This window comes from Nilaparvata lugens, chromosome 4 (assembly GCF_014356525.2).
Source record: "Nilaparvata lugens isolate BPH chromosome 4, ASM1435652v1, whole genome shotgun sequence".
In the NCBI taxonomy this organism is placed as follows: domain Eukaryota; kingdom Metazoa; phylum Arthropoda; class Insecta; order Hemiptera; family Delphacidae; genus Nilaparvata; species Nilaparvata lugens.
Window position 1 is genome coordinate 41801547 of NC_052507.1, and position 25254 is coordinate 41826800.

The following is a 25254-nucleotide window of genomic DNA, read 5'->3' on the forward strand; positions in this document are numbered from 1 at the left end:
ATTATTTATTTGATAGATTATTTATCACATTTATTATCGTTCCCTAGCAATCTATGTTAAGCGTTTATATAGTCGCTGCTGAGAGAATGCGAAAAATATTATAATATTTGGAACTCCATAACTTATCATTTAATTAAGAGACATTTATGGGATTAATAATTTTCTGAAAAAACACTAATAATTGGCAATAATTATTTAGCAATATTGCACTAATAGTTTTAATTTTAGACGACTCTCTCCTGGATTATTGAAATCTGTGTTGGAGACTCCTCAGTGATTGCTGCATCATCTGAGAAAACCCCGTAAAAGTGAGCTCTGTTCGAAATTAACAGAATGCTAAAGTATAGACATTTAGAAGAAAACAACCATTTCATTTAATGTTTATTGAAATCGACCATATCAGTATTTACTCGTGAATTACCGGTAGTGTATTAAGATTTGAGAAGAAAATATGAGCATCTTATTGTTTTTTCTCTCAATGATTGTAATGGATGGCTTAATTGCTTTTATATAATTATAAAAATATCACAGTTTATTACATTCCAGTACAATTATCTTGTTTCACAATCCATTTCTAAGTAGAGCTCATAAGTATCGTAATGTTGCCATACAATAATTGAAGTTGATTTCATTCAACTTCAGTGGCGCCATTTCACCAAACTTCTAGGGGGGGGGGGCAAAAACCAAGAGGTATTGGTGGGAGAGGAATACCCCCAAAGGATAGAGGGACCTGAGTTTTTCCCCATAAATGTTACATTCGAAGATATTATTATATGCTTCATTTTTTCCACTTTTATACAAATGTGGTTGAAGTATCAATAAAAAAATACATTATTAATTATTAAATTGAATCATGAAATATTTATTAGTAATATAGGTCTACAGAGAGGCCCTAAAGTAGGAATACACAAACAGATTTCTTAAAAATCATGGAAAAAGATAAATTTTTCTTTTACAATGACAATTTCAACAATTTCTTTGGGGATCATATTCTAACTGGAAAATAACTTTCAGTTAGAAAGCTAAAGATACATCAAGCTGTTCCCATAATCCTCAACAACTCTTTACATACATTTTTGATTGTCTGATTGTACCCTTTCTTTTGCTTTCACTGTGACATCTTGCAACTTGTTAATTCTCATTGAAATTTATTCAATAACTCACTTATTGTGCTCTGATCAATAAGTGTACCCATTCTGTATTCAAACTATACCTCAGAGAAAAATATATCCTTTATTACTCTGTACCCGTATCCATACTTTCAAGGCAATTTTGCCACATTGTTGATACTGTATAAGAAATTATACTACTGCTGTTAAAAAAAAGTATTAAATCATTATGAGACTCTAAGGATTCGTGTAGATAGACCCCCATTTTCATTATTTATCTGATCCTTAAGGGGGGCCTAGGCCCCCCTTCACGCCCTAAATGGCGCCCTGTTCAACTTTATTAAACTTCTCAAAGTTTTTGTATTCTACTCATTTCCATTGACAACATGCTCACATATCCAATCTTCCAGGAATTCTATCCTATATAAATATGCCTCTACATTCCTATATTCCAAGAAAAGGGTATTTCTATGTTGGGAAAGCACATACTAAAATATTAGCTTATAACAATCAGGTAGTTTTGAGGGAATATGAAAAGATAGACTCTTTGCGCAAATGTCATGAATAAGGCACTCCGTGGTCATTTCTGAGTAACAGCCGTGGAAGATGCCTCAATTTCTTCGTTAGGTCTAGCATACAATCCCAGGCAAACACCTCGGAAACAAGATGGCCGCTAAAATTTTCAGGGTTCTGCTATATCGCTTGTATTCCAATAACCGTTCAAGATATTGTACCGTTTTTTAGACGAGAATATTTTTAAAATCTTCCTCTACAATTTTTGTTTCATAAAAGTTTCCTCTAAAACGCATATTTTTGCAATATCGATGCTGATAAAATAAAATATGAAAAAATTTATCATGGATACTGATCCCATAATTACCCATAATTAATTCATAATGAATGGATATTAGAAAATATTGTTAAATATTAATTTGACATACTTGTAAAAAATTTCAGAGATCAATACAACTGTTCATGAGCGAGTTCTTCAACCAAGGGTGTCTCTAGTTATGTTATTATAATATGTGAATCTGTTATTAATCTGTGATAAATCTGTTATGAATAAATGGGTAAATTCTGGTAATTGCATGCAATTAATATTCCAGCTTACTAATGATAAATCACAACACCCTTTTTTCCTATTCACTTCATCAGTTGATGTGATTTTCGGTCTCCTCATCACTGGAGTTATTAGTTACTGTAGCATAATTTTCGATGAACTCATTACTGGAGTTATCAGTTACTATGGCATATTAGTGTATTTATCTTTATGGGAATGCTAATTACAGTGTTTTTGATGGCAAAACTACGAATCATAGAGTTATCGAGAAGTTTCAGTGTACTCACTAATCTTGACAATTGAACTATTGAGTGAAGTTATTTTTGTTTTGTTTCAAGAAATTTACTAATAGTTCTATCATTTAAGCTCCAAATAACTGCAGAAAAGAGAGACAACTGCACAAAATAGGAATGATATATAACGAATTATACAGTTACAAGATAAGTCATCGCCTGATATTACTACAAAGAGGGATAGAAAAGAGTGATAGGTTTCAGAAATAAATTGTCAATGGTCTTGTTAAGAATAGCCTACATGTGGGGATTCATCAGAACAATGGCGATTGTTTGAAAACCAGACAGCTCTTGGTAGTACAGTCCGTCCAAGAAGTGTAACCTAACCGTCTTGTTTTGGAAGTGTCAGAGATTCGATGAGTCTGACTTTGTCATTCCTGTACAGATGTAAAAGTGTCCGGGTTTGGCGCCTAACGCACACGCCAATTCGAGACTCTTTCAAAACAGTCTTTCCCTGTTGCTGGCGTACGGGATGTAAAAGTGTCCGGTTTTGGCGCCTAACGCACACGCCAATTCGAGACTCTTTCAAAACAGTCTTTCCCTGTCGCTGGCCTACGGTGTCAATGGATGAGATAGTCGCTGTCCACTCCTGTCAGGTTCTGGGTGTGTCGGAGGACTAAGGTGGCGCGTACCCGTGAGTGATGATCCAACTAATAGCACAAAGGATAGCTTTGAATGAAGATGTACAGCAGACAGTCAATCGCAACAATTGAGTAACAGATGAAGTAGAAATTGATACGGAAAACAGCGACGTTGATGAGTATTCCCTCTTACATATTTCTTCACAATAGATTGATTATTGGTCTCAGTTTTTGTAGGGGTAAATTTATATTTGTTAGGTTCACTGCAGGGGGTTCAAAGTTCATCAAGCTCGAAAAGGTGTATTCTAATAGTGACTCTCTTGCACTGTCAAGTAGGTTAGAAACATAAGTCTATTACTGAATTATTCAAATTCCAATGATTACTCACTTGCTTCACACATTACTGCAAGACCGTCACTAACTTTTCTGAACAATTCATAAATTTTTTATGAAGAACTACTGAAAACACAATTAAATACGAAAAATAATAGACACAGCACTAGAGCAACCATTTGAGGCAGCCAGTGCTACCAACCCCGATCGATCCGACCGAATGAGAAGTCTTTAGCTATGTGGTAGGTGACACACCAGAATCAGATGTGTCTGCATTTTGTATATGTGCAGTACATTGTTTTGTCCAAATGTGTCGTGTCCGGCCTGGTGTGACATTTTCCTAATACTAAAACAGTTCACCAAAATTGAATATTTAGTGAAAAAGAACTGATATCATAGTCTAAGGATTAAAACTTCTTGGAAGATTTTGTATTTTCTAGCAATATTGGCGGGAACGATAATCAATTTTCTTTATTGATTTTAATGGTGAATTTCAATACTTTGATTTAATTTTTAATAGAGGCTTCAGCTATTATGCTGATACATAAAAATTATCATCCTCATCTGAAATCTGACCTGAACATCAAATTTTATAATGAATGTTTTAATTTTATAATTAAAGTTTTTAATATAGTACTGAACTTGACTGACATCAGTTGGCACTTGGATAAAGAGGAGAGATTAGAGTAGTTCTGGTTAAAAGAGGCCAAGATTGCAAGTACTGAAACATACACTTTCAAGTTTGATGATGCTACAGTCTCAATTTCAATCTGGGAATGAGAGGATAATTTTTGACTAGGAGTTGGAGGTTTTATTTGACATCAATGTAAACGTTTTATTCTGAAAAATTAATACAATAAATATTTACAAATTATTAATCTAGATATAATATACATAGAAAAGTGGAAAACTACTCTCCACTTTCTGTTCGGAGTGTATCAGCTTCTTGAATGACATTCGTAGCATTGATCTTGCATGCATTGAAGTGTGTTCCATACTAACAGAAAAACTCAAGAATTAGAGCAGAGTCACACGAGATGTTTTTCAGAAGAGTCGGCAGGACAGGACAGGAAGCTCTCTGATTGGCTGATTGGATTGGTGTATCGAAAGCTTAATGTCCAGCCAATCAGTGAGCTTCCTGTCCTGTTGTACCGTGCTGACTCGTCTGAATAACGCCTCGTGTCTTGAAATATTTCTAGGCTTAGCACTACAATAACTGAAAATTCAAACATGTTATGGTTGAATGAGATGCAAGTGCATTTACATCTAACATATTTGAAATTGGCTCATTAAGCTACAAGGATCAAATAAAGTTGAATCATGGTAAACAGTGAAGCTCAACATGTGTTCTTCAGGCCAACTTAGACCAACTTTCGCTGTCACGATCCTTGAAATAGTGAATATGAAAGATAGAATGTGGCCATGTATGACGTCACTGATATGAGCAAACTGAGTGAATGTTGAGAAGATAAGTTAACTCACTAAAGTTATCTGAATTCTTATACCATTATCCGACCACTAGCCGATCTGAAGAATTATCTCATTATTTTAAAGGTCGTTTGTTATTACTGTCAGTTTTTTTGTTGAAACTCGATTAAACAACATTCTGAAACTTCTCTTCCAATCTGAGATCAATACAACCTTATCCAATCACTATTTTTGCTGAATAAGTATTGATAATGAGTTGATGCATAACAAATTGAAATTTCAACGAATGATAACACACGGCGTGCAAGCTTCTTTATCAACGATAAAATGTGGGTGACACCTGTAGCAGTTGTCGGGTACTAAGTTGAGAAAGGTCATGGGATGATGGTTGGTTGTGCCTGGCCGCTGTACTTTTATTGTGATGGGCGTCACTTGACTGTCCAGGGGAATCTGCTCGTTATCGTTGTCCGGGATGAAAAACGCATGTCTGGGATCTTGAATTTTCAGCTTGAACAGTTCCAGTGAACTTCCGACCGGATCTGCATCGTCGAAGGGAGGTGCATCGAGCTCTGAAATGAGACCCACAAACGGCGGCTCGATGTCGGTTGACAGAGAATTTATTTCCGATACGAAGTTGCCTCCAAACACTTTGGAATTTTGTCGGTAAGAGTGATTAGAATTCGTAAAAGCTGAGTCATCGGGGATGAATACTTTCAAAAACTGATTGTAATTTATGGAATCTGTGGTGTTATTTTCAATGGGAGATGTGTCGTCGGGTACGAAAACTTTCAAAAAATTATTGTACTCGTTTGTGGAATTGACTTTTTTTGTAGCCTGGTTTCCCGGTACAGATTTATTGGCCTCTTCCTCATCCGGCATGAATCTTCTAATAAAGTTATTATAAGTATTCTCGTTGATAACTGTTGTAGGCTTCTCAGTGTTTTGAGGTAAATTCCCATTGAAACCTCCTTGTCCTACATTGTTATTGTTGGGTGGATTATTTTTGACTTGTAAATTCTGATTTGTGTTAGACTGGAATGGGACTGATGCAAATTTTTGAGTCACCGTTGCCTTGCTTTGTGGAATTTGAGGGTGGTTGGTGAACGGTGATGATGAGATATTGAAATGTGGTTGGGTGGTGAAATGAGCAACAGTGTGCTGGTTGCTTGGATGGAATGCTGCTGATGGTTGTGTGGATGAAAGAGAAGGATTTGTTCTGACATTGAAAGGTGCCTTTGTGCTTATTGTAGATGTACTTTGTGTTATTATTTGCTGATTGAATTGAATTGATCGGATAGTAGTTGTGGAGAATGTTTGCTGAGGTTGGAAAGAGTTGAAATTTTGATTAAAATTATTATTTTGATCGAGATTGTTGTTATTTTTATTAAGATTATTATTACTTTGAGAAAATGTCACAGGCTTGATAGTAGTAGAGGGTGTGTATGAAACTCGTTGCTGATTGAATAACTTATTTGGCCCAACAGTTGTAGAGACAGCAAGTAGTGGCTTGAACGAATTAAATCTGTTTTGATTGGAGCTATTCTGTTGAAATGATCCTAAAGTTGTACTACTTGAAGTGGAAAATTGATTAGGCCTAGCGGTTGTAGGAGCCGTTTGTTGTGGCTGAAATTGATTGAAATTATTTTGATTATGGCTATTTGGCTGGAATGATCCTAGCGTTGTACTTGAAGGAGGAAATTGAGGTGTGAGCTTTCCTGACTGCCGATTGAAATTTTGTTGAGTTGTGGACTTTTGAGAGGCAGAGTTATCAGCGAAGTGATTCTCCATTCTCGGCCTCTGGAAATTGGAAAATTGTCCTGGCGTGAGGTGAACATATTCACTTGCTGACATTTGTAAGCCGTTGCCGTTACTTGATGAAGTTAGTCTTGCTTGTTGAAGTCTTTGTAGCTCGTCTGGATTGAGTAAATTTTTCAAATCTTTACCTGTGAATCAAATAATAAGATATTCAATTCACAACACTGTAGTGTATGATTTATGACAAATTATGTTTCAATTTATTAATATTCGAGTGTGCCCAACATTTATAGAATTTATAAAATAAATTATTATTTCATGTATTATTACTTTATATATTATTATATACGGTGCAACATTATTATAAAATCAGAGAGTTCATGTGAACACTGTGCTGTTTCATGTGTCATGTGTCATGTGTCATGTTAGCCCATTAAAATTTTCTGATGTTGGTGAATTCTATTGTTGTGTCAAAATTGTCTTCTTATTCGTAGGTAAATTAATAAAGAATTATCATTTCAATGGTATCATACTTTATGGTCTGGAATTTTATGATTAGCTGATCACAGAATCAAGAGAGAAAATTAAATCCACAATACCCATTTCAATTATTTAAATTCGTATAGTTTTCGTTGAGGAAGCGGTTGGCTTCGTGATTGCTCTGATCAGTCCTGCTAGATATAAGTTATGCACCTGCTTGCCCCGTTGTATGCTGGGCAGCCACTTCAAGTGCTGAATCTTCAGCACTACGCATTTAAACATTTTCTGTGGTTCGGAGACCACCTAAAGCTGTAGGTAGGTACACTCATCTTTCATCATCATCCATTTACCACGCGCAAGCCGGGAACTTATTGCGGATGATGCCCACATGAGCGTTTTGCTTGTGCGTGGGCAATGATTGTGAATTTATTAGATGATCATGCCATCGGCAGGATTCACATCCACGAACCAGGCGGTGCTGGCAGACCGAAGTTTGTATCGCTTCTTACGGTATCACTAGACCAACCCGGCCGGCCAAACATATGTATGTATCTCAAGGTCAAAAAAATCTTGAATTTTCTGATTTATTTTATAGAAACACGAGTTTTTTTGTCTGATAATTAATTAATACAATTATAATGAATTAATGGAATATTGATTTCTCGAAGACATAAGAATATAACAATAGAAAAAACTGGGATTTCTTCTGTAGGCCTATACAATAACTATTATTCTAGACATTGATTTCTTAGCTCTTTAGACCATTCTTGGTGATCAAATTCTCGTATAGTGCTCGAGAGAGTGGTTGACTGTGCTTCTGAACATCATAAAGTAATAAAAGAGTTGAACGAATTGTACTTCCAGCAATAAACTGCTCTATTATTGATTTACAAGAAAAATAAAATTAGAAGAGTACATTCATGTCATTTACACAGCATATTTACACAAAATGTAGGTAGTTATAAGATACTGTTTTCTAACACCATTAAAATATTATCATTATGCCTATGGTCTCTTTGTAGAAAATAATTTAGACTTACAGATTAGTTTCATGTAGAAAATCGTGATTTTACTAAATTCATGCATAATTTGGATTCTATTGACAATGATAACTCACCATGATAATATATATTGACTTGCTCAGATTCATCTACAAATGGTTTGTCTCTCTGTCCTATCAAGAGATTTGCATGGAAATGCTGCTCTGACCTACTGCAGTTAACTTGATACCTGAATAAAACATAAAATACATATTGATTGTATCGCTTTATAAAATCGTCAAATCTGGTAGGTCTAATTCAGAAGTACAATAAATACCGGTAACATACTTGACGATTCACAATAATAAATTCAAATTTTTGTGAATTTGATTCATTAGAGCTAGGCTAGTGGCCTACTGGATTCAATATAAAATTGAAAAATACGGTATCTATTAATGAATCATATATTCTCTTTTAAAATAATTAAATGAAATCTATATCATGATGTAGGTCCACATTAGTGGGAGAAACGTTTGCTATTCAACAGTAGGTAGGTACCCCTAAGTTAGTTGTACGGAATGTTTTGTAAATTTTGAACGAGCATCATCAGTGGCACTGGGCCTTTAGCATAACTAGAGACTGTAGTGAATTTCATGAAGATGAGACCCAGTGCATGTAACTCATCTTGAATTGTTCACAAAACATTCTCATTATTGTTGTAGACTGAAATATGAGACATATAAATTAATGATGAACCAAGAACCAAATTCAAATGATTCAAATAGAACTTATTTAAAAATCCATAATACTACATTGAAACACTCGACATTCTAAATCAATTCTAGATTACAATTCATTGTAATAAATAATATTGAAATTTCAATTCTACGGTACATTAATACCGTAGGGTAAACCTTAGACCAGTGATAGAATAGACACGGCCCATTGTATATTCATACTGAAAGTCAATGTAAACAAATTCTGCAGAAAAGTTTTCTATCCGATGCTGACGTCACGATATGGTGATCTGGCAGTAGATGTTGGCTTCAGAGGGTAGACTTCCCAGCGTGTATATTCTATAACTGGTCTAAGGGGTAAACCAGCCCACGTTGGGACAATCCCACGTTGGGACACTTCAAGTTGTGGGAAATTAGTGAGTGTTAGGTTGGCAACAACTGCGATGTTTTATCAGCTGTTTCTAGCCTTAATTACAGTCAATAATTTCAGATGTAGCAACAGTCGTTATTAAGAAAAAGGTAAAAACATGTTTTTGCAACCTCAAAGTTTTTTTTGAGAAGAGGAATTTTAATTTTTAATTTAAACATTTACCATTTAAGGTAAGTCTCACAGCTAATATGCATATTTTGAACATTATTGTACTCTCATTTTTAATCCACATTTTTAAGCCATGACCATCTGCCCACCTTGGGACAGCCCACTTTGGGACACTGCAATCATCATTTATATGCTCATATTATAATGATGAGCACTCATTCATTCATTCATTTATTGTATAAAATACTATAATCATAATACAATTATGACATTGGAGGAAAAATGAGGCTGAGCCTGTACTATTTCTCTCCAAAAATTTTGATAAAATGTTGTCCAAAAGATAAGGTTATGTAATCTCACACTGCTTCGTCACTTGATTTTCGGTCCAGGAATGATGATTTAAAATTTTGAATTTTGAAGGTTGATTTTATACTCTAAATAAATCACAGAATGTATCACAATAAATTAAATACTTAAGAAATATTGCACTTATTTAAAAAAATTGAATACAGAATCAAAAACCTACTCACTATTTGTTATTTACAGCTGTCTAATTGCTTCTGAATCTTATTTTACTCAATGTAGGCTACATGTCAATGAAATGAATTATAAATAAATATGATATATGATTATAGCCTGTAATGTAGCTTCAGAGGTAGCCATTTCAAACACACTTTGTGTACATGACTTTTGGTAATAGTTTTTACTAAAAAAAATAAATAATGTATTCATATTATCAATAATTATAATAAATTTTATAAATTAACAAAAATAATAACTTGTTTATTGTTAATTCAATATCCCAACCTGAGCAAGGGATGTCCCATCGTGGGCCAATCTTAAGCCCTGGTTGGGACACTTCCCAAAAAATTGTTTTTGCAATAAAAAAATCAATCGACGATCAATGCAGTTGCCATCCTCAAGGATGAAAGTGTAAGCAAATACAATGAACATAAAATTTAAAAATGTAGATTTTTTCATTTTGGTCCAAGTTATAGCTGTTTGAATTTTGGTGTCCCAACGTGGTCTGGTTTACCCTACATTTAGTGAGTGCTGCGCATATAATAAAAACCCACATATTTCTAGAATTACTCTCTTCTCTATTATTTACTAGCTTGCTCACTAAAAGTGAGCTATTATATTAATTTTATAGGATACTATTGACACATTTGTCATTGATTATTCATGCTGCTTATTTCCACTCAGGTAACAATATGGTTTACTGACCAGTGAGCGCATATCAACATTCTCTGCTGGAAAAGAGTCGTGTTTGGACATCTATAGCTGAACTGAGTGCCTCCTTCTGAACACATATGATAGACCTGAAAAAATTAAATACTCAACTATAGTTTCCAAATTCTAGAAATACAAAAACGTACATAGTGAAACTAAACTTATCTATCCTCTTCAACTTATTTATCTACGGTATTTCATTTGTGAACAGAATTACAGAACATATACATTATATTTATATAATATATTATTGAGGGCATGTAGAGGTATTAAGGCTGTGCAAAAGGCTAAAAAAACTCATACTGGTGATATTTATTAAAGTTTTTCAATTTGTATACTGTCAAGCTATCAAAATAAATACGGTAAGTTGTCTCAGAACTTTTTTCCCCGATCAATACTTTTTGAGATATGAGCGCCTGAAGTTTGAATTTTTGGGACAGATCGTTTCAAATTCAGTAAGAGATAAATATATTAAATTTTGAGGATTAAGGCACGGTTGCACACAAAAGCCGGTTAAATTTTAACCATGATTAACTTTACGAGAACCAATCAGAGACGGCTTCTCTGATTGATTCTCATGGAATTAATCACGGTTGAAACTCAACCGGCTTTTGTGCAGCTTTTGTGCAACCGGCACTAACTCTTCATGATATTTGATTGAATAAAACAAAAATTTAAAATAGAAGTTATTTCTGGTAAATTGAATAAATTTCTCAAAAATTGATAATTTCAGGAGACTTCAGTTTTATTCAATAAACAATACGGTACCACGGAGAATTTATCCTCAAAATTTCATCAATTCAACTTTTACCAATTTGAAATGATCTACCCCAAAAATTCGAACTTCAGGCGCTCATATCTCGAAAAGTAATGATCAAGAAAAACATTTTTCCCTGAGCTTACAGCTCCCTTGCTTGTTTTGATAGCTCGGTAGTATACAAATCAAAAAACTTTGTTAAACATAATCTGTAAAAAGTTTTTTAGCCTTTTGCAAAGCCTTAAACCAAGCCATATCTTAAGTCAAGCAAGTTGCTTAAAATTGGGTTTCTTGGATTATCATCTGCCCATAATCACGAATAGTAGCCTACTGTAGGATATGAGATGTATAATGTAGCGATGGTATAATTCTATTTTGACGTATGATGTTATAATCATATGATAGTAATCATGTGATAAATTCAAAAAGCAACATCGTTAATTAAATGAATAAACAAGTTAGTTTTTACGGAAAAAGCTCAATGTATAGACACAGAATACAACAAAAGGCCAGCGGAATAGGACATACTGTTCACGCGTAATCGAATAGTTCCTTTGCCAGATTGTAGATAGCACAAAACCCTACTCTGGTCTCGCTCTCCCCCCTTCCGCACTCCATCATCACAACAACATACTCTATCACCACTCCACTGACAGGTAGTCGCCCCTCACTCCTACAACACTATCACACACACACACACACACACACACACACACACACACACACACACACCACAGACACGCACCCACACAGTCAACTCAGCACCAGACACCTGTCAACATGTGAAGCAATTATAGCAATTATGGGACTATTGTGATAATAATATTATTCAACCGCCTTCTGTTTTCTTTGCATTTCATCCCAACATTCTCCTGATGATTGGGAAACTCACAGCTGAATCATGACTGTATCATTTATATTACTCTGTGTTCTGTTAGAATGAGAATGCTATGTGAAGAAGAAGTAAAGGATTAAGAAAAAGACAAGAAGAAGGAGGAGAGAAAGAAGGAGAAGAAGAAAATATGACGTTTTCAGTTCATCATCTTCTAAATATTTATTATTTTTTATCACTATTGTATAGTATATCTTCATCTTCCTTATCCTCTTCTCCTCCCTCATGATCCACTAATTCTTATTTCTCTGACATGCTGCTCCTTCTTCTTCTTTTTCTCTTCTCTCCTCCTTCATGATCCACTAATTCTTATTTCTCTCATATGCTACTCCTTCTTCTTTTTCTCTTCCTCCTCTTAGAAGAAGTAGAAAAAAAGAAGAAGAGGAAGAAGAAGATTTCTTCCTTCTTCTTCCTCCACTATCTAATCTTCTTCATGTTCTACCACTTCTTATTTCTATCTTGCTACTCCTTCCCATTCTTCTCTTTCTTCAATAAGAAGAAAAAATAAAAAGAAGAAGGAGAAGAAGAGGAAGAATAGAATGATGAAGAAGAGGAGAAGAAAAAAAAGAAGATGAGTAGATGATAAGAATAAAATGACAATTTTTAGTAGAAGAAGAAGAATAAATAGTAGAACATGATGACAAAAAGATAATATAGTAAGAAGCAGAAGTAGGAGAAAAAGAAGAAGAGCTACAACATGATGATGAAGAAAAATAAGTTTGGAGATGAAGAAAAATAAGTAGGAGATGGAGAGAATATGATAACATAAGAAAAGAAGAAGAAGCTGATGTATTACTATTATTACATTCATTTAAACTACATAAGTCACCCTATCCATAATATTGGTGGAGCTGAATTTTTGCAGGATGTTAGTATACATAGTTAATAGCCTGGAATCACAATATGCTCATTTTTCCCTCATTTTTTTTCACTGGGGATGATGCCCACGTCATGGTTTGTATAAGGGTGATGAGACTGATGATAATGATGAGAGACGTGACCTGATATATGTGAACATTCTTATGTTCTCCTGGGTCCCCAAAAACGAAGAGAGACTTTTTCAGAGATTCGACTGTATTTCATAACAAAACTTACCAGACCTTTTTTTGAACAAAAACAATTTTTGGATAGAACATGTTTTTTTCAAAAGAGGACTGGTTGTCTGTCCAGTCTGAGACCTGGAAGAAATTGTTAGTTCAACTTCAACAATAAGAATATAACAATAGTTAACACTCACACTTCCTCCTACTCCATCACCTCCTTCTTCCCCTTCTTCTTCTTCTTCTTCTTCTCTTCTTCTTCTTCTTCTTCTTCTTCTTCTTCTTCTTCTTCTTCTCCTTCTTCTTCTTCTTCTTCTTCTTCTTCTTCTTCTTCTTCTTCGTCTTCTTCTTCTTCTTCTTCTTCTTCTTCTTCTTCTTCTTCTTCTTCTTCTTCTTCTTCCTTCTTCTTCTCCTCTTCTTCTTCTTCTTCTTCTTCTTCTTCTTCTTCTTCTTCTTCTTCTTCTTCTTCTTCTTCTTCATCTTCTTCTTCTTCTTCTTCTTTCTTCTTCTTCTTTCTTCTTCTTCTTCTTCTTCTCTTCTTCTCTTCTTCTTCTTCTTCTTCTTCTTCTTCTTCTTCTTCTTCTTCTTCTTCTTCTTCGTCTTCTTCTTCTTCTACTACTTCTTCTCCTTCTCCTCCTCTTCCTTCAGCTCCTCCTCCTCCATTTTCATCTTCATTTTATTCATCTCCATCTTATTCTTCTTCTGCTATTTCTTCTTGTCTTCTTATTCTTCTTTCTCTTCTAGGAGGAGGAGGAAGATGAGGAGAAAAAAGAAACAAAGAAATAGCAGAAGAAGAATAAGGAGAAGAAGAAGAAGAAAAAGAAGATGAGAATGAAGGAGGAGGAAGAGGAAGAGAACGAGAAGAAGATGAAGAGCTGAGAATAATAGTGGAAGAAGAAGTGAGAAGAAGGAAAATAAGTACAAGAGGGAAAGAAAATGATCAGAAGCTCTTCTTTTTCTTATCTTTCTTCTCCTTATCTGTCATATCCCATCATCACTCCTCCTACTCTTTTCTACTCATGATCATCAAATAAATATTTTCTTCTTATTTTTCAAATTATTCTTATCATCCTCCTTTTCTTCTCCTTATCATATTAAAGAACTTCTCATATCAACAGATTATAGAAAAATAGAAATTATATATATACATAATTCAGCTCTAGAGTTGTCAGAGCAGAAAGCTACATGTCACAAAGGAATGAAATTATTGTTTGTCTTTTATAATAGGCCACTAATTGGCCTTTGGTTGAGCTTGCAATATTATTGTTGAGGCTTCCTCAGAAATGAGTTGAAAGCCTGGCAGGCTGCCAGTTGCAGCTATAAAAAACCGGTTCTAAAGACTGACACTCTCCTTCCATACTCCCATGCCAGCCCACTTTTCTCCTTCCACTCATTACAAGCCGTTACAATCGACTGTTGACATGCTTATGCGATCTGGTGGGACAATGCAGAACTAAACTTATGCGTGATATTATAAATGCACTACGTTGTTATTCTCATTAGCCTATAGGAGTTTTCTCTGGTATAGATTAAGAAAAAATATAAAATGTGAATGTGTGAAATGAATAAAAGTAATTGATTTATAACAGGATATTGATTTATAGAATAATATCCTACTATAGGCTACATCAATTCATACATTTTTATGCCGTTTTACCTTGAGCGAATCAAAAATGTATTTATTTAAACTGATGCATAGCTTCATAACTGATGCAAGATTAATACGAATCTTGAATTATCATCAGGAAATTAATTCTCCATTTAATTATTAATGATATTGTATGAGTATGGATAAAGTAGGGGAGAGTGTTAATTGTGTACCCAACATTAATCATTTTAATCAATTTAGTATGATTAATCTACCTGACAGCCAGTCTGGACATCTGCATAGTAGCCGGGACTGCGGTCATTGCAAGAGAAGCTCGTTGTCGGGATATCCTTGGCGGCAACTACAACTCTGCTTTTCTGAAACCAAATTAATCAAGTCTGTTATTTTATAATGTACATTTTTATTAAATTCATAATAACTTTTAGTTATTTACTAATTTATAATTTGTAATATTACTTGTCTAATATATCCTATTAATCTATTTTAATATGGTATTGAATATAGCTTTAGATAAAACTCAAAATATACATTATTCTCATCAGTATATTACATTTTAATATCATACTGATAACTTCGGGTGGATATTATTTTAATGGTATCAAATGTGATTGCAAATGCAAAAGTTGGTGAGCTTCTTCTGACCGGCTTCTTGTGCTGCGTAGCCTGCGATGAGGCGCCATGATGGTTGACGATGATCAGCATCAGCAATGCCAGCAGCAGCAGACTGATGTTAGCTGAAGCCGCATTTCGGCGTTTTTGACTAATGTTCGACTCAACTCGGTTCACCATCATTGGAAACAGCCCTCCTGTCAAACAAACAGAATATTCATATTAGAATCTATCAATATTCAGAATTTCAAGTTGCTACCTAGTTATAAAGTATAATAATAATAATAATTCATTTATTTGATCCATAGATTCATATACATGAATATAAGATCTTGTCAAACATAAATTTACACAGAAATTGTAAAGTACAGAGTGAAAATTGTATAAATACTAGTAGTTCTGTGAACAGTAGACCTCACGCAGTATTCTAATCCACAAGTACCTGATTGAAAATATAGACCTTATGGAAATACAGCAATAGATGGCTTCTCAACACATCTGTGTAATCACTTGTCAGCTTATTTATGATGAATAATTCTATAGTCTCATTTTTACTCTAATATTGGCGTATGAAGGAGGCTCCTTTTTCCTTTCATATTATCCTTGAAATGCAAAATTTCCAAAAACCTTGTATATACGTCGACGCGCAATTAAAAAAGGAACATACCTGTCAAATTTTATGAAAATCTGTTACCGCGTTTCGCCGTAAATGAAACCGAACCATCCCACCTAACTATCGATCAAGGTCGCTACAATTTTTTATCTTTCCTTTCACTAGAAGATAACCTCCTAAAAAACGTGAGCTGAGAATCAACATTACTAATAGCGTAAGAGCAGATCTGATTTTTCGAAATTGGAAGTCATTCATAGCTGTAGAAGAAGCTGACCTTTTTAACTATGTTTTAGAGAAACTTCTAACCTGAGAAATAGACTTTATTAACTATACTATATACAAATTATTCAGCCCATTAAAGGCAAACACACACATCAACAGACGTATGCAGCAGACAGACAGAAACCCCCCCCCCCCAGGTGTTCGAATTTCGAATTTCGCGAATCTGTGTGTTTGCCTTTAATGGGCTGAATAATTTGTATATAGTATAGCTAATAAAGTCTATTTCTCAGGTTAGAAGTTTCTCTAAAACATAGAAAAATGTCAGCTTCTTCCACAGCTATGAATGACTTCCAATTTCGAAAAATCAGATCTGCTCTTACGCTATTCTCAATTTCCTACTAGGGTTATACGTTTGTCATACCGTATTGGTTTTTACATTTGTAAACATAAGAAAAGCAGTTCTGCTGATAGTATTATTAAACAATACCATGAAAACTTGAGATCTCGTGTTAACTCGAAATAAATCAACAGCTCTTAAATTCAGTGATGATCATTGTAGACAATCGGGTAAACTGCTAGATTGAGTTTGTTCAACCGGTCCAAGTTGAAAGCATAACACAAGAATAATTAAATGACGAACATTCATGTTGTAGGCCTACCCATAGGCTACTTGGAATACCTGTTAAGAATTATTGTTTTTTCAAGCTTTTTATTGAAGTTGAAGTGTACCTCTAAAGCTGCGTACTCATAAACGCGCCTCCAACCCGCACCGAGCACGTTCCGCCCTCGTACCGCCCTCGTTCCTCCATAGAACCACAGTCGCTCCGCCCCCGCACCCATCATGAACGTTACGGAAGATGTTAGCTCTTCTCGCGTTCCCCGGTCGAACCACTCTTGCTCCCCGGTCGATCATCAATCGCTCTGCTGGAGTGACGTTCGGTTGCGGAGCAGAACGAAAGTCTGTACGCACCTTAATAGTTCCAACTAAACTTCCAGCATATCCTTGAATTCCTACCTCCTACGTTCGTTTTTTCAAAAAATAATAGTGGGCAGATGAAATCTGATATTTTAGTCTTCATGTTGTTAAAAATTGCCCCCTGAACTTTACTGTTTTTCATCCTTTTGTTAAAATATCATATTGTGGAATTCCGATTCAAACTGAACATGCTCTACAGCATTACTCAAGTTTATTTGGAATCTGAAAGAAGTACCTAGGGCGAGCTTCATGTCAACACAAAGGTCAAAGTGCAAGCATGCAATCATCTCCTTCCTGGTGTGTTACGCGGTTATGTGCCAGTTACCTTGACCTCCCGGCAAATCCCGCATACCGTCAGCAGACTTATTTCTCGAGAAGAGGGGGCCAACAACATTCATAATTTCTCACACTTACTTTGAGACATCCGAGTCACTCGTACTCTTTCTTTTGTTTTCTCACTCTCAAACATTTTTCAATCTCTTTATTCTTCATTTGTCTCACTGCTCTCCAAGTCTCTCTTTCTTTACTTTTCTCACTGCTCTCTAGATCTCTCTCTCTCTCTCTCTCTTTCTATTTGTTTCACTGCTCTCTAGGTCTTCCATTTCACGGGCGATTGGAAATGATGTAAACGAAGTTGAACTCTGGGATAACCCACATCTATGTATCATATAATAAACCCATCTTATCTAGAAAAACTACCATAACTAACAAATCAAGCACAAAGTATTCTGTCATCTCTCACTTCGTTGAACGCATTTTGTTCCATTCTCTGTTTCACGATAATAATTTAAGAGTGCAAGTGAACGTTGTTTTATTACAATAATAAATCAGCCTCCAAGTATACAAAAAACGAAGATCAACTTATTTAGCTTTTTATTATTCACCATACAATTTATATTGAATGCATTCATGAATGATATTTATTGGATAAATTTTATAAAATGATATGTGTGGCTTGTGCTAGCTTACAAATACGGTCACTGAAATGAAAATTGAAGCCGATTACAATTACCACATGAGTTGATGAATACAGTTAGGCAAAGCATAAACGCATGAAGGACATTTTTGCATTTGTATTAACTATTCCAATTTAAAATGATGCGATGATTTTATAAATTTATTAAATAATTGTACATTATATTAAGCGTTACCAAAAAGCTATCTATATTATGTTCCACCAAGACTCATTTCAATTTTACTGCAGTACCTAATTTTGAATATTTTATAATATTGATAAGTTGTAAAATCAGTCAGCGGTTAGACACCGAAGTGGTAACATGTAGAGAGTGTTTAATAGTATTTCAGCAATAGTATACATAGTTATAGTAGTGTCGTTTAGTGTAGTTTAGTGTCGTTTATTATATTCAATAGAACAATAGGTTTGCTTACGCTGGAAAAATAGAGCTGTGAGTGGAAGTAGTACGCATGTGCGCGCTCGCGTCCGTACGTTCGCGTCGCCTGCCGCGGTCGGTCACCTCGCGAAAAACCAACTGGCGAGAAAAAACTGCTGAGCCGTCGTAATAATTATATTAATCAGAATAATGAATGGAAAGGAATGGAATCTAGTTAAACCTTCGACTTTCTTAGTTCCAGAATTTGAAGAAGTTGAAGATAATAGCTGCAATTCATCACCACCATTATCAATCACCATGAATGAAGGAGATACATCACCAGAAAAATTCATTCAACCAGACCAGCTTAAAACTCCGGCAGAGCAAATACTGTATAATGCATGGAAGGAAGCTGACAATAGGATGCGAGTAGCAGAAAGTAAAAACAACATGTTTGAAAAAAAACTGGAAAAACTTCAAATCAAGCTGTCAGTTTGAGAGCGCTAATTTCAATTCGGCCCCTGTAGCTTCCAACAATTTGAAAGTTGTAGAGAGTAGTAAGTCGGATCAACACCAATCAACAACAATTAGGAAAAATCAACCAAAAGGTGGAAAATCTGATGATGTTAAAAATGCATCAAGTAGTACTGGTTACTGTACAGATGAGGAGGAACTTGCCAAGGAGATTGAGTACGGTACTTAGATTGATTGAGTACTCTATTTATGTAGATTAATCTCCATAAATAAGTAGACTTGCCAAGGAGATTGAGTACTTTGATTGATTGAGTACTTTATTTATGTAGATAATCTTCCAATAAGGAGACGGAGTGGGTGAGAGTGAAAAATGGGAGATCTAAGAAGATGAAGCTGAATACTTCACTTTCGCCTCCATCACAAGAAAAATCACCACTCTATTCAAGAAATAAGCAAATGCTTCTTCCAATAAAGAGAATAAATCGAAAGATGACACTGGACATGAACAGTTTTCGACCAACAATCAACAGTCAAATAAAATTTTGAAACCACCACCCATCATATTATACAATATTCAAAATTACCAAGTTATTTATAAGATTCTAAATAAAAAAAATGGAGAAAAATACTTACAAGGTGACTTTACTGAATAATGATAGTCTAAAACTCAATGTTAACACAGAGGAGAATTACAGATTAGCTACGGCAGTGCTGAACGAAGAAAATATGAATTGGTCTTCGTTTGAAAACAAACAAACTAGATCTATCAGAGTAATTGTTGAGAAATTGCATAGCACTTGCGATCCAGGTGATATAAAGGAAGAACTTCAAGAGGAAGGATTTAAAATTCTGGATGTTGTAAACATACTGCAGTGGAAGACTAAAGAACCACTTCCAATTTTTATGCTCACTTTTGATAATTCAGAGAATATAAATAAAATTTATGAAATCCATGCAATCATGGGCATGAAAATTGAGGTTGTGCCAATTAAGAAGCCGAAATTCCTACCCCAATGCAAAAATTGCCAAGCCTGGGGGCATACTAAAAAATATTGTAGGAAAGATCCCAGGTGTGTGAAATGTGCCGGTCCTCACCTTACCACCAGCTGTACAAAGTCAAAAGAAGAAAAAGCAAAGTGCTACAATTGTGGAATGGAACATCCAGCTAATTATAGAGGGTGTCTAGTGGCACAAGAACTGCAAGCACTTCGGAATAAGAAGAAACAACCAAAAACCAACGAGGGAAATGAAACTACTGTGCCTCAAAGGGTATTAAAAGATGCTCGAGTTATTGAGAATCAGTCTTATTCGGATAGAGTAAAACAAGTCCCAGTTAACAAAATGAATAAGAAAACCCAACTTATATCCCAGAGCTTAGGTGAAGATTTAGGATTGAATATAACCTCTCAACTCCAATTAATTCTTGAAAAGCTAGTTAGGCAGGAGCAATTCAATAAAACAATTCTTTCTAGACTAGAAAAACTAGAAAATACTACAGTGAAAGAAAGCACTAACAAGAAATATGGAAGGTAGATTTAGAATAATGACATGGAACGCCAACGGTCTATTACAGCATAAAGATGATCTATTGGCAATTCTAATTGAATAAAAAATTGATGTTTGCCTAATTTCAGAAACACATTTCACAAAGCAATCATATTTAAAAATGAGAGGTTACAAAATATATCATGCATTACATCCCCAGAACAGTGCTTGTGGAGGAAGTGCGGTGATGGTTGAAGAAAATAGAATTGCAAGAGTTCCAGTCGATTTCTGTAAAAGTGAAACTTACATGCCATTCGAGTGGAATGATAACGATCGCAGCTGTCTACTGCCCTCCTCGATTCAGCTTAAAGAAACCAGATTACAGTGATTTTTAAAGAAATTTCACGGGAAAATTCATCATCGGTGGAGACTTCAACTCGAAGAATACTAGATGGGGCTCGAGACTAACCACAACCAAAGGGAAGGAGTTACAACTGGCCGTTGATGAATACAACTGCGAAGTACATTTGACAAGGAAGCTAACTTACTGGCCAACAGATAGAGCTAAGATCCCAGACCTGTTAGACTTCTTCATCACAAAGTACATATCACCCAACACTATAGAGGTTGAGGAAGAATTTGATCTTAACTCCGATCATTCACCAATTGTCCTTACAATCCATAGTTCTGCTGTGAAAAAACCCGGAGCACCACAACTAATAAATAAATATACAGACATAGAATCATTAAAGCACATGATAGAAAATAAAATTGACTTAGACACATCTCTACAAACGACTGAAGAGCTGGAAAATAAAGTACAAGAGTTTGTAACAAACATTCAACAATCTGCATGGGAAAACACTCCCCCACTTCAGAGTAAAATTAAAGGTAATAATTGCTACCCCCAAGTAGTAAGAGAGCTGATAGCAGAAAGAAGAAGAACTAGAAGAATCTGGCAAACGGCAAGAGATCCAAGAAGTAAAATAGAACTGAATAGAATTACACAGAACTTGAGAGGAGCAATACATGAAATAAAACAGCAAGAGATTAACACTTACATGGAGGAACTAAGTAATGAGGCCAGTACCAACTACTCACTATGGAGAGCGACAAAGAAAATAAAGAGACCAGTGGAACAAGTGGCACCAATAAGAAAAGAAGATGGAACATGGGCTCACAGCAGTAAGGAAAAAGTGGTTTTGTTTGCAAACGATCTTGAGAAAACATTTACTCCTCATGATGATAGAGTGCTAAATGTAATCATACAGCCAAGACTTTTGGATAATATCCCTCCAACATTACCAAGAGAACTTAAAAAAGGAATAAATAATATGGCAAAGAAGAAATCACCCGGATATGACCTCATAACAGGAGAAATACTTCAACATCTTCCTAGAAAAGCAATTGTGAAATTGAGTCATATTTTTAATGCAGCTTTCCATTTAAATTACGTGCCAAGTTTATGGAAAGTAGCCGAAGTTATAATGCTACCTAAGCCCGGAAAGTCACTAAATGAAGTAACCTCTTATAGACCAATATCACTCTTACCGGTACTATCAAAACTCTTTGAAAGATTACTGTTGGCAAGATTAAAACCAATTCTACAGGATAAACAACTTATACCTTCTCACCAGCTTGGATTCCGTAGTAAACATTCAACAATTGATCAAGTACACAGACTAACAGATGTAATAGAAAGATGCCTTGAGAAGAAAAAAGTTTGTTTTACTGTCTTCTTAGATATTGCCCAAGCTTTCGACAAGGTTTGGCATGAAGGCTTGTGCCATGAATTAGAACAAGTCCTACCCACAGCATATAGTCAATTATTGAAGTCTTACCTGGACGAGAGATATTTCAGAGTGAAGCTGGATGATGAATATTCTACACTAAGGCAAATTAAAGCTGGTGTACCCCAAGGAAGTGTGCTAGGACCAGTTTTGTACACACTTTACACTAATGACATTCCAAAGCCAGCAGGAGTCACTATAGCCACATTTGCAGATGATACTGCCATTCTCTCAGTCGCAGAAGATATTGAGGAATCTACAGAAAAGCTACAAAGAGCAGTTAATGAAGTAAACACATGGACAAATCATTGGCTAATTAAACTAAATGATACCAAGTCTGTACATGTGAATTTTACTAATAAAAGAATTCAATATATTCCAGTATATATAAATGAGAAAGTCATTCCACCTGCTAATACTGCCAAATATTTGGGTATGACGCTGGATGTCAAGCTTAAATGGAAAGCACACGTCAAGAAGAAAAGGGAAGAACTAGGAATTAAATTCAAAAAGATGTATTGGTTGCTGGGAAGAGGATCCTGACTGTCCATATACAACAATATTCTACTATATAAACAGCTACTGGAACCAGTATGGACTTATGGCATTCAACTTTGGGGCTGTACTAAACCATCCAATGTACAAATTATCCAATGATTTCAAAATAAGGTACTAAGAAATATTGTTGACGCTCCTTGGTACATCAGAAATGCTGATCTTCATCGCGATTTTCAATTGGAGACAGTCACGAAAGTTATTGAGCACTTTGCGGCCAAGCATGAAGAGAGACTCCACCAGCATGACAATATAGAGGCAATCCAGGTGCTTGATGTTGATAATCTGGTCAGGAGGCTCAAAAGAACAAAACCGCATGAGTTAGTGAAGTGAAATTTGTGTTGTGAATTGATGGCTTGAAGCTGGTGTTAGTGATAGTGAAATGTTCATCCCTTCAAACCAAAAAAATTATTATTGGCCTACTAACTTGATTGTATGAAACTATTTTATAGGGTACAAACTAGACTGTTTAATTGTAGTCAAAAACTAGACAAACTGAATCATGGGATGAGGTTTGAAAAAGTCCATTTAGTAAAATTAGGATAAAATAAATAGCTTATTAGTCTCTGACTAGGTGCTAATATTTAAATAATAAAAAAAAAGTTGTAAAATCCGGAGCTGGTAAATTGGAAGTAGCCTATTTTTAAAATGAGGAGAGGAAGTGACGGAATCCTATTCAATAAGGAAGAAACATGAACGTGATGAGAAGCATATGCAATGAAAGCATACTGTCTGAAAAATAAATATCCAGGTAGATCAAGGCAAAAGTATATCACATACACCCTGAGTAGCTTCAGAGGTGGGTGATTGATACCCAGGTGTTGCTCCTGGATGAATTAGCTCAGTCATAATGTGGGCGGGAAAAGAAGGCAAGTCGAAGTTCCTCTTCTTTCTTCTTTGTGCCTCAGCTGGCGTGGACAGCACCTCCTGGTGCTTCTGATGGCGTGAAGGTCACTCTCTTCTCTGATGACACCACTTCGAGGTAATTTTGTATTGGCCTTACGGCCTCGGTTCCACTCCAGTATAGTAGGAAGAGGAGGGATAGACAGGAGGGACGGCAGCCAACGGGCTGCTGTGCCTGGAGAGGATAGAAGAATAGGGATGGCAGCCAACGGGCCGCTGTGCCCTGGGAGGATGGGAGGATAGGGACGGCAGCCAATGGGCCGCTGTGCCCTGGGAGGATGGAAGGATAGGGACAGCAGCCAATGGGCCGCTGTGCCCTGGGAGAATGAAAGGCTAGGGACGGCAGCCAACGGGCCGCTGTGCCCTGGGAGAATGGAAGGTTACGGACGGCAGCCAACGGGCCGCTGTGCCCTGGGAGGATGGAAGGTTAGGGACGGCAGCCAATGGGCTGCTGTGCCCTGGGAGGGTGAGAGGATAGGGACGGCAGCCAACGGGCCGCTGTGCCCTGGGAGGATGGAAGATTAGGGACGGCAGCCAACAGGCCGCTGTGCCCTGGGAGGGTGAGAGGATAGGGACAGAAGCCAACGGGCCTCTGTGCCCTGGGAGGATGGAAGGTTAGGGACGGCAGCCAATGGGTCGCTGTGCCCTGGGAGGATGAAAGATTAGGGACGGCAGCCAACGGGCCGCTGTGCCCTGGGAGGGTGAGAGGATAGGGACGGCAGCCAACTGGCCGCTGTGCCCTGGGAGGATGGAAGGTTAGGGAAGGCAGCCAACTGGCTGCTGTGCCCTGGGAGGATGGAGGGTTAGGGACGGCAGCCAACGGGCCGCTGTGCCCTGGGATGGTGAGAGGATAGGGACGGCAGTCAATGGGCCGCTGTGCCCTGGGAGGATGGAAGGTTAGGGATGGCAGCCAATGGGCCGCTGTGCCTTGGGATGGTGAGAGGATAGGAATGGCAGCCAACGGGCTGCTGTGCCCTGGGAAGATGGAAGGTTAGGGACGGCAGCCAACAGGCCACTGTGCCCTGGGAGGGTGAGAGGATAGGGACGGCAGCCAATGGGCCTCTGTGCCCTGGGAGGATGGAAGGTTGGGGATGTACGGCAGCCTAAGGGCTGCTGTACAAGGACAGGAGGTCAGGGACGTACGGCAGCCAATGGGCCGCTGTACAGGAGAGGAAGGTTGGGAGCAGAATGCTGTGGTCTGGGGCTCGTCCGGCGTTCTTATACTCTCCCAAAGTAGAGGGGATGGAGTTTTGCTGCCGCCAGAGGCGGTAAGAATCATCTCGAAGCGAGGAAGATGGTGCGCCATTGGTACCCTCCTTATCTCTGCAGTCAGCTAGCTTGCTGATAGCCGTGCATCTTTCAATAATATTATTAACTATTTTCTCGTCACAATTTTACTTTGACACCCCACTCCTATTTGGGGGGGGGGGGGCTCGTTTGTGCTTACCTGGTGTCGAGACATGGTGGCACA

The 25254-nt window shown here is 36.7% G+C and overlaps 1 protein-coding gene across 1 annotated transcript in view; it reads right to left on the reverse strand.

The window, feature by feature from the left end:
- Window positions 1-4190: 4190 nt before the first annotated feature.
- Window positions 4191-25254, reverse strand: part of LOC111052868 (putative uncharacterized protein DDB_G0282133) — a 58910-nt gene continuing 37846 nt past the window's right edge. The window contains exons 2-6 of the mRNA XM_022339677.2: window positions 15468-15631; window positions 15080-15181; window positions 10522-10616; window positions 8157-8269; window positions 4191-6747 (exon numbers count right to left, since the gene is read on the reverse strand). Of these exons, the coding sequence (XP_022195369.2) occupies window positions 5084-6747; window positions 8157-8269; window positions 10522-10616; window positions 15080-15181; window positions 15468-15617 (2124 nt within the window). The 5' untranslated portion in view covers window positions 15618-15631 and the 3' untranslated portion in view covers window positions 4191-5083. The remainder of the gene's footprint in view (window positions 6748-8156; window positions 8270-10521; window positions 10617-15079; window positions 15182-15467; window positions 15632-25254) is intronic.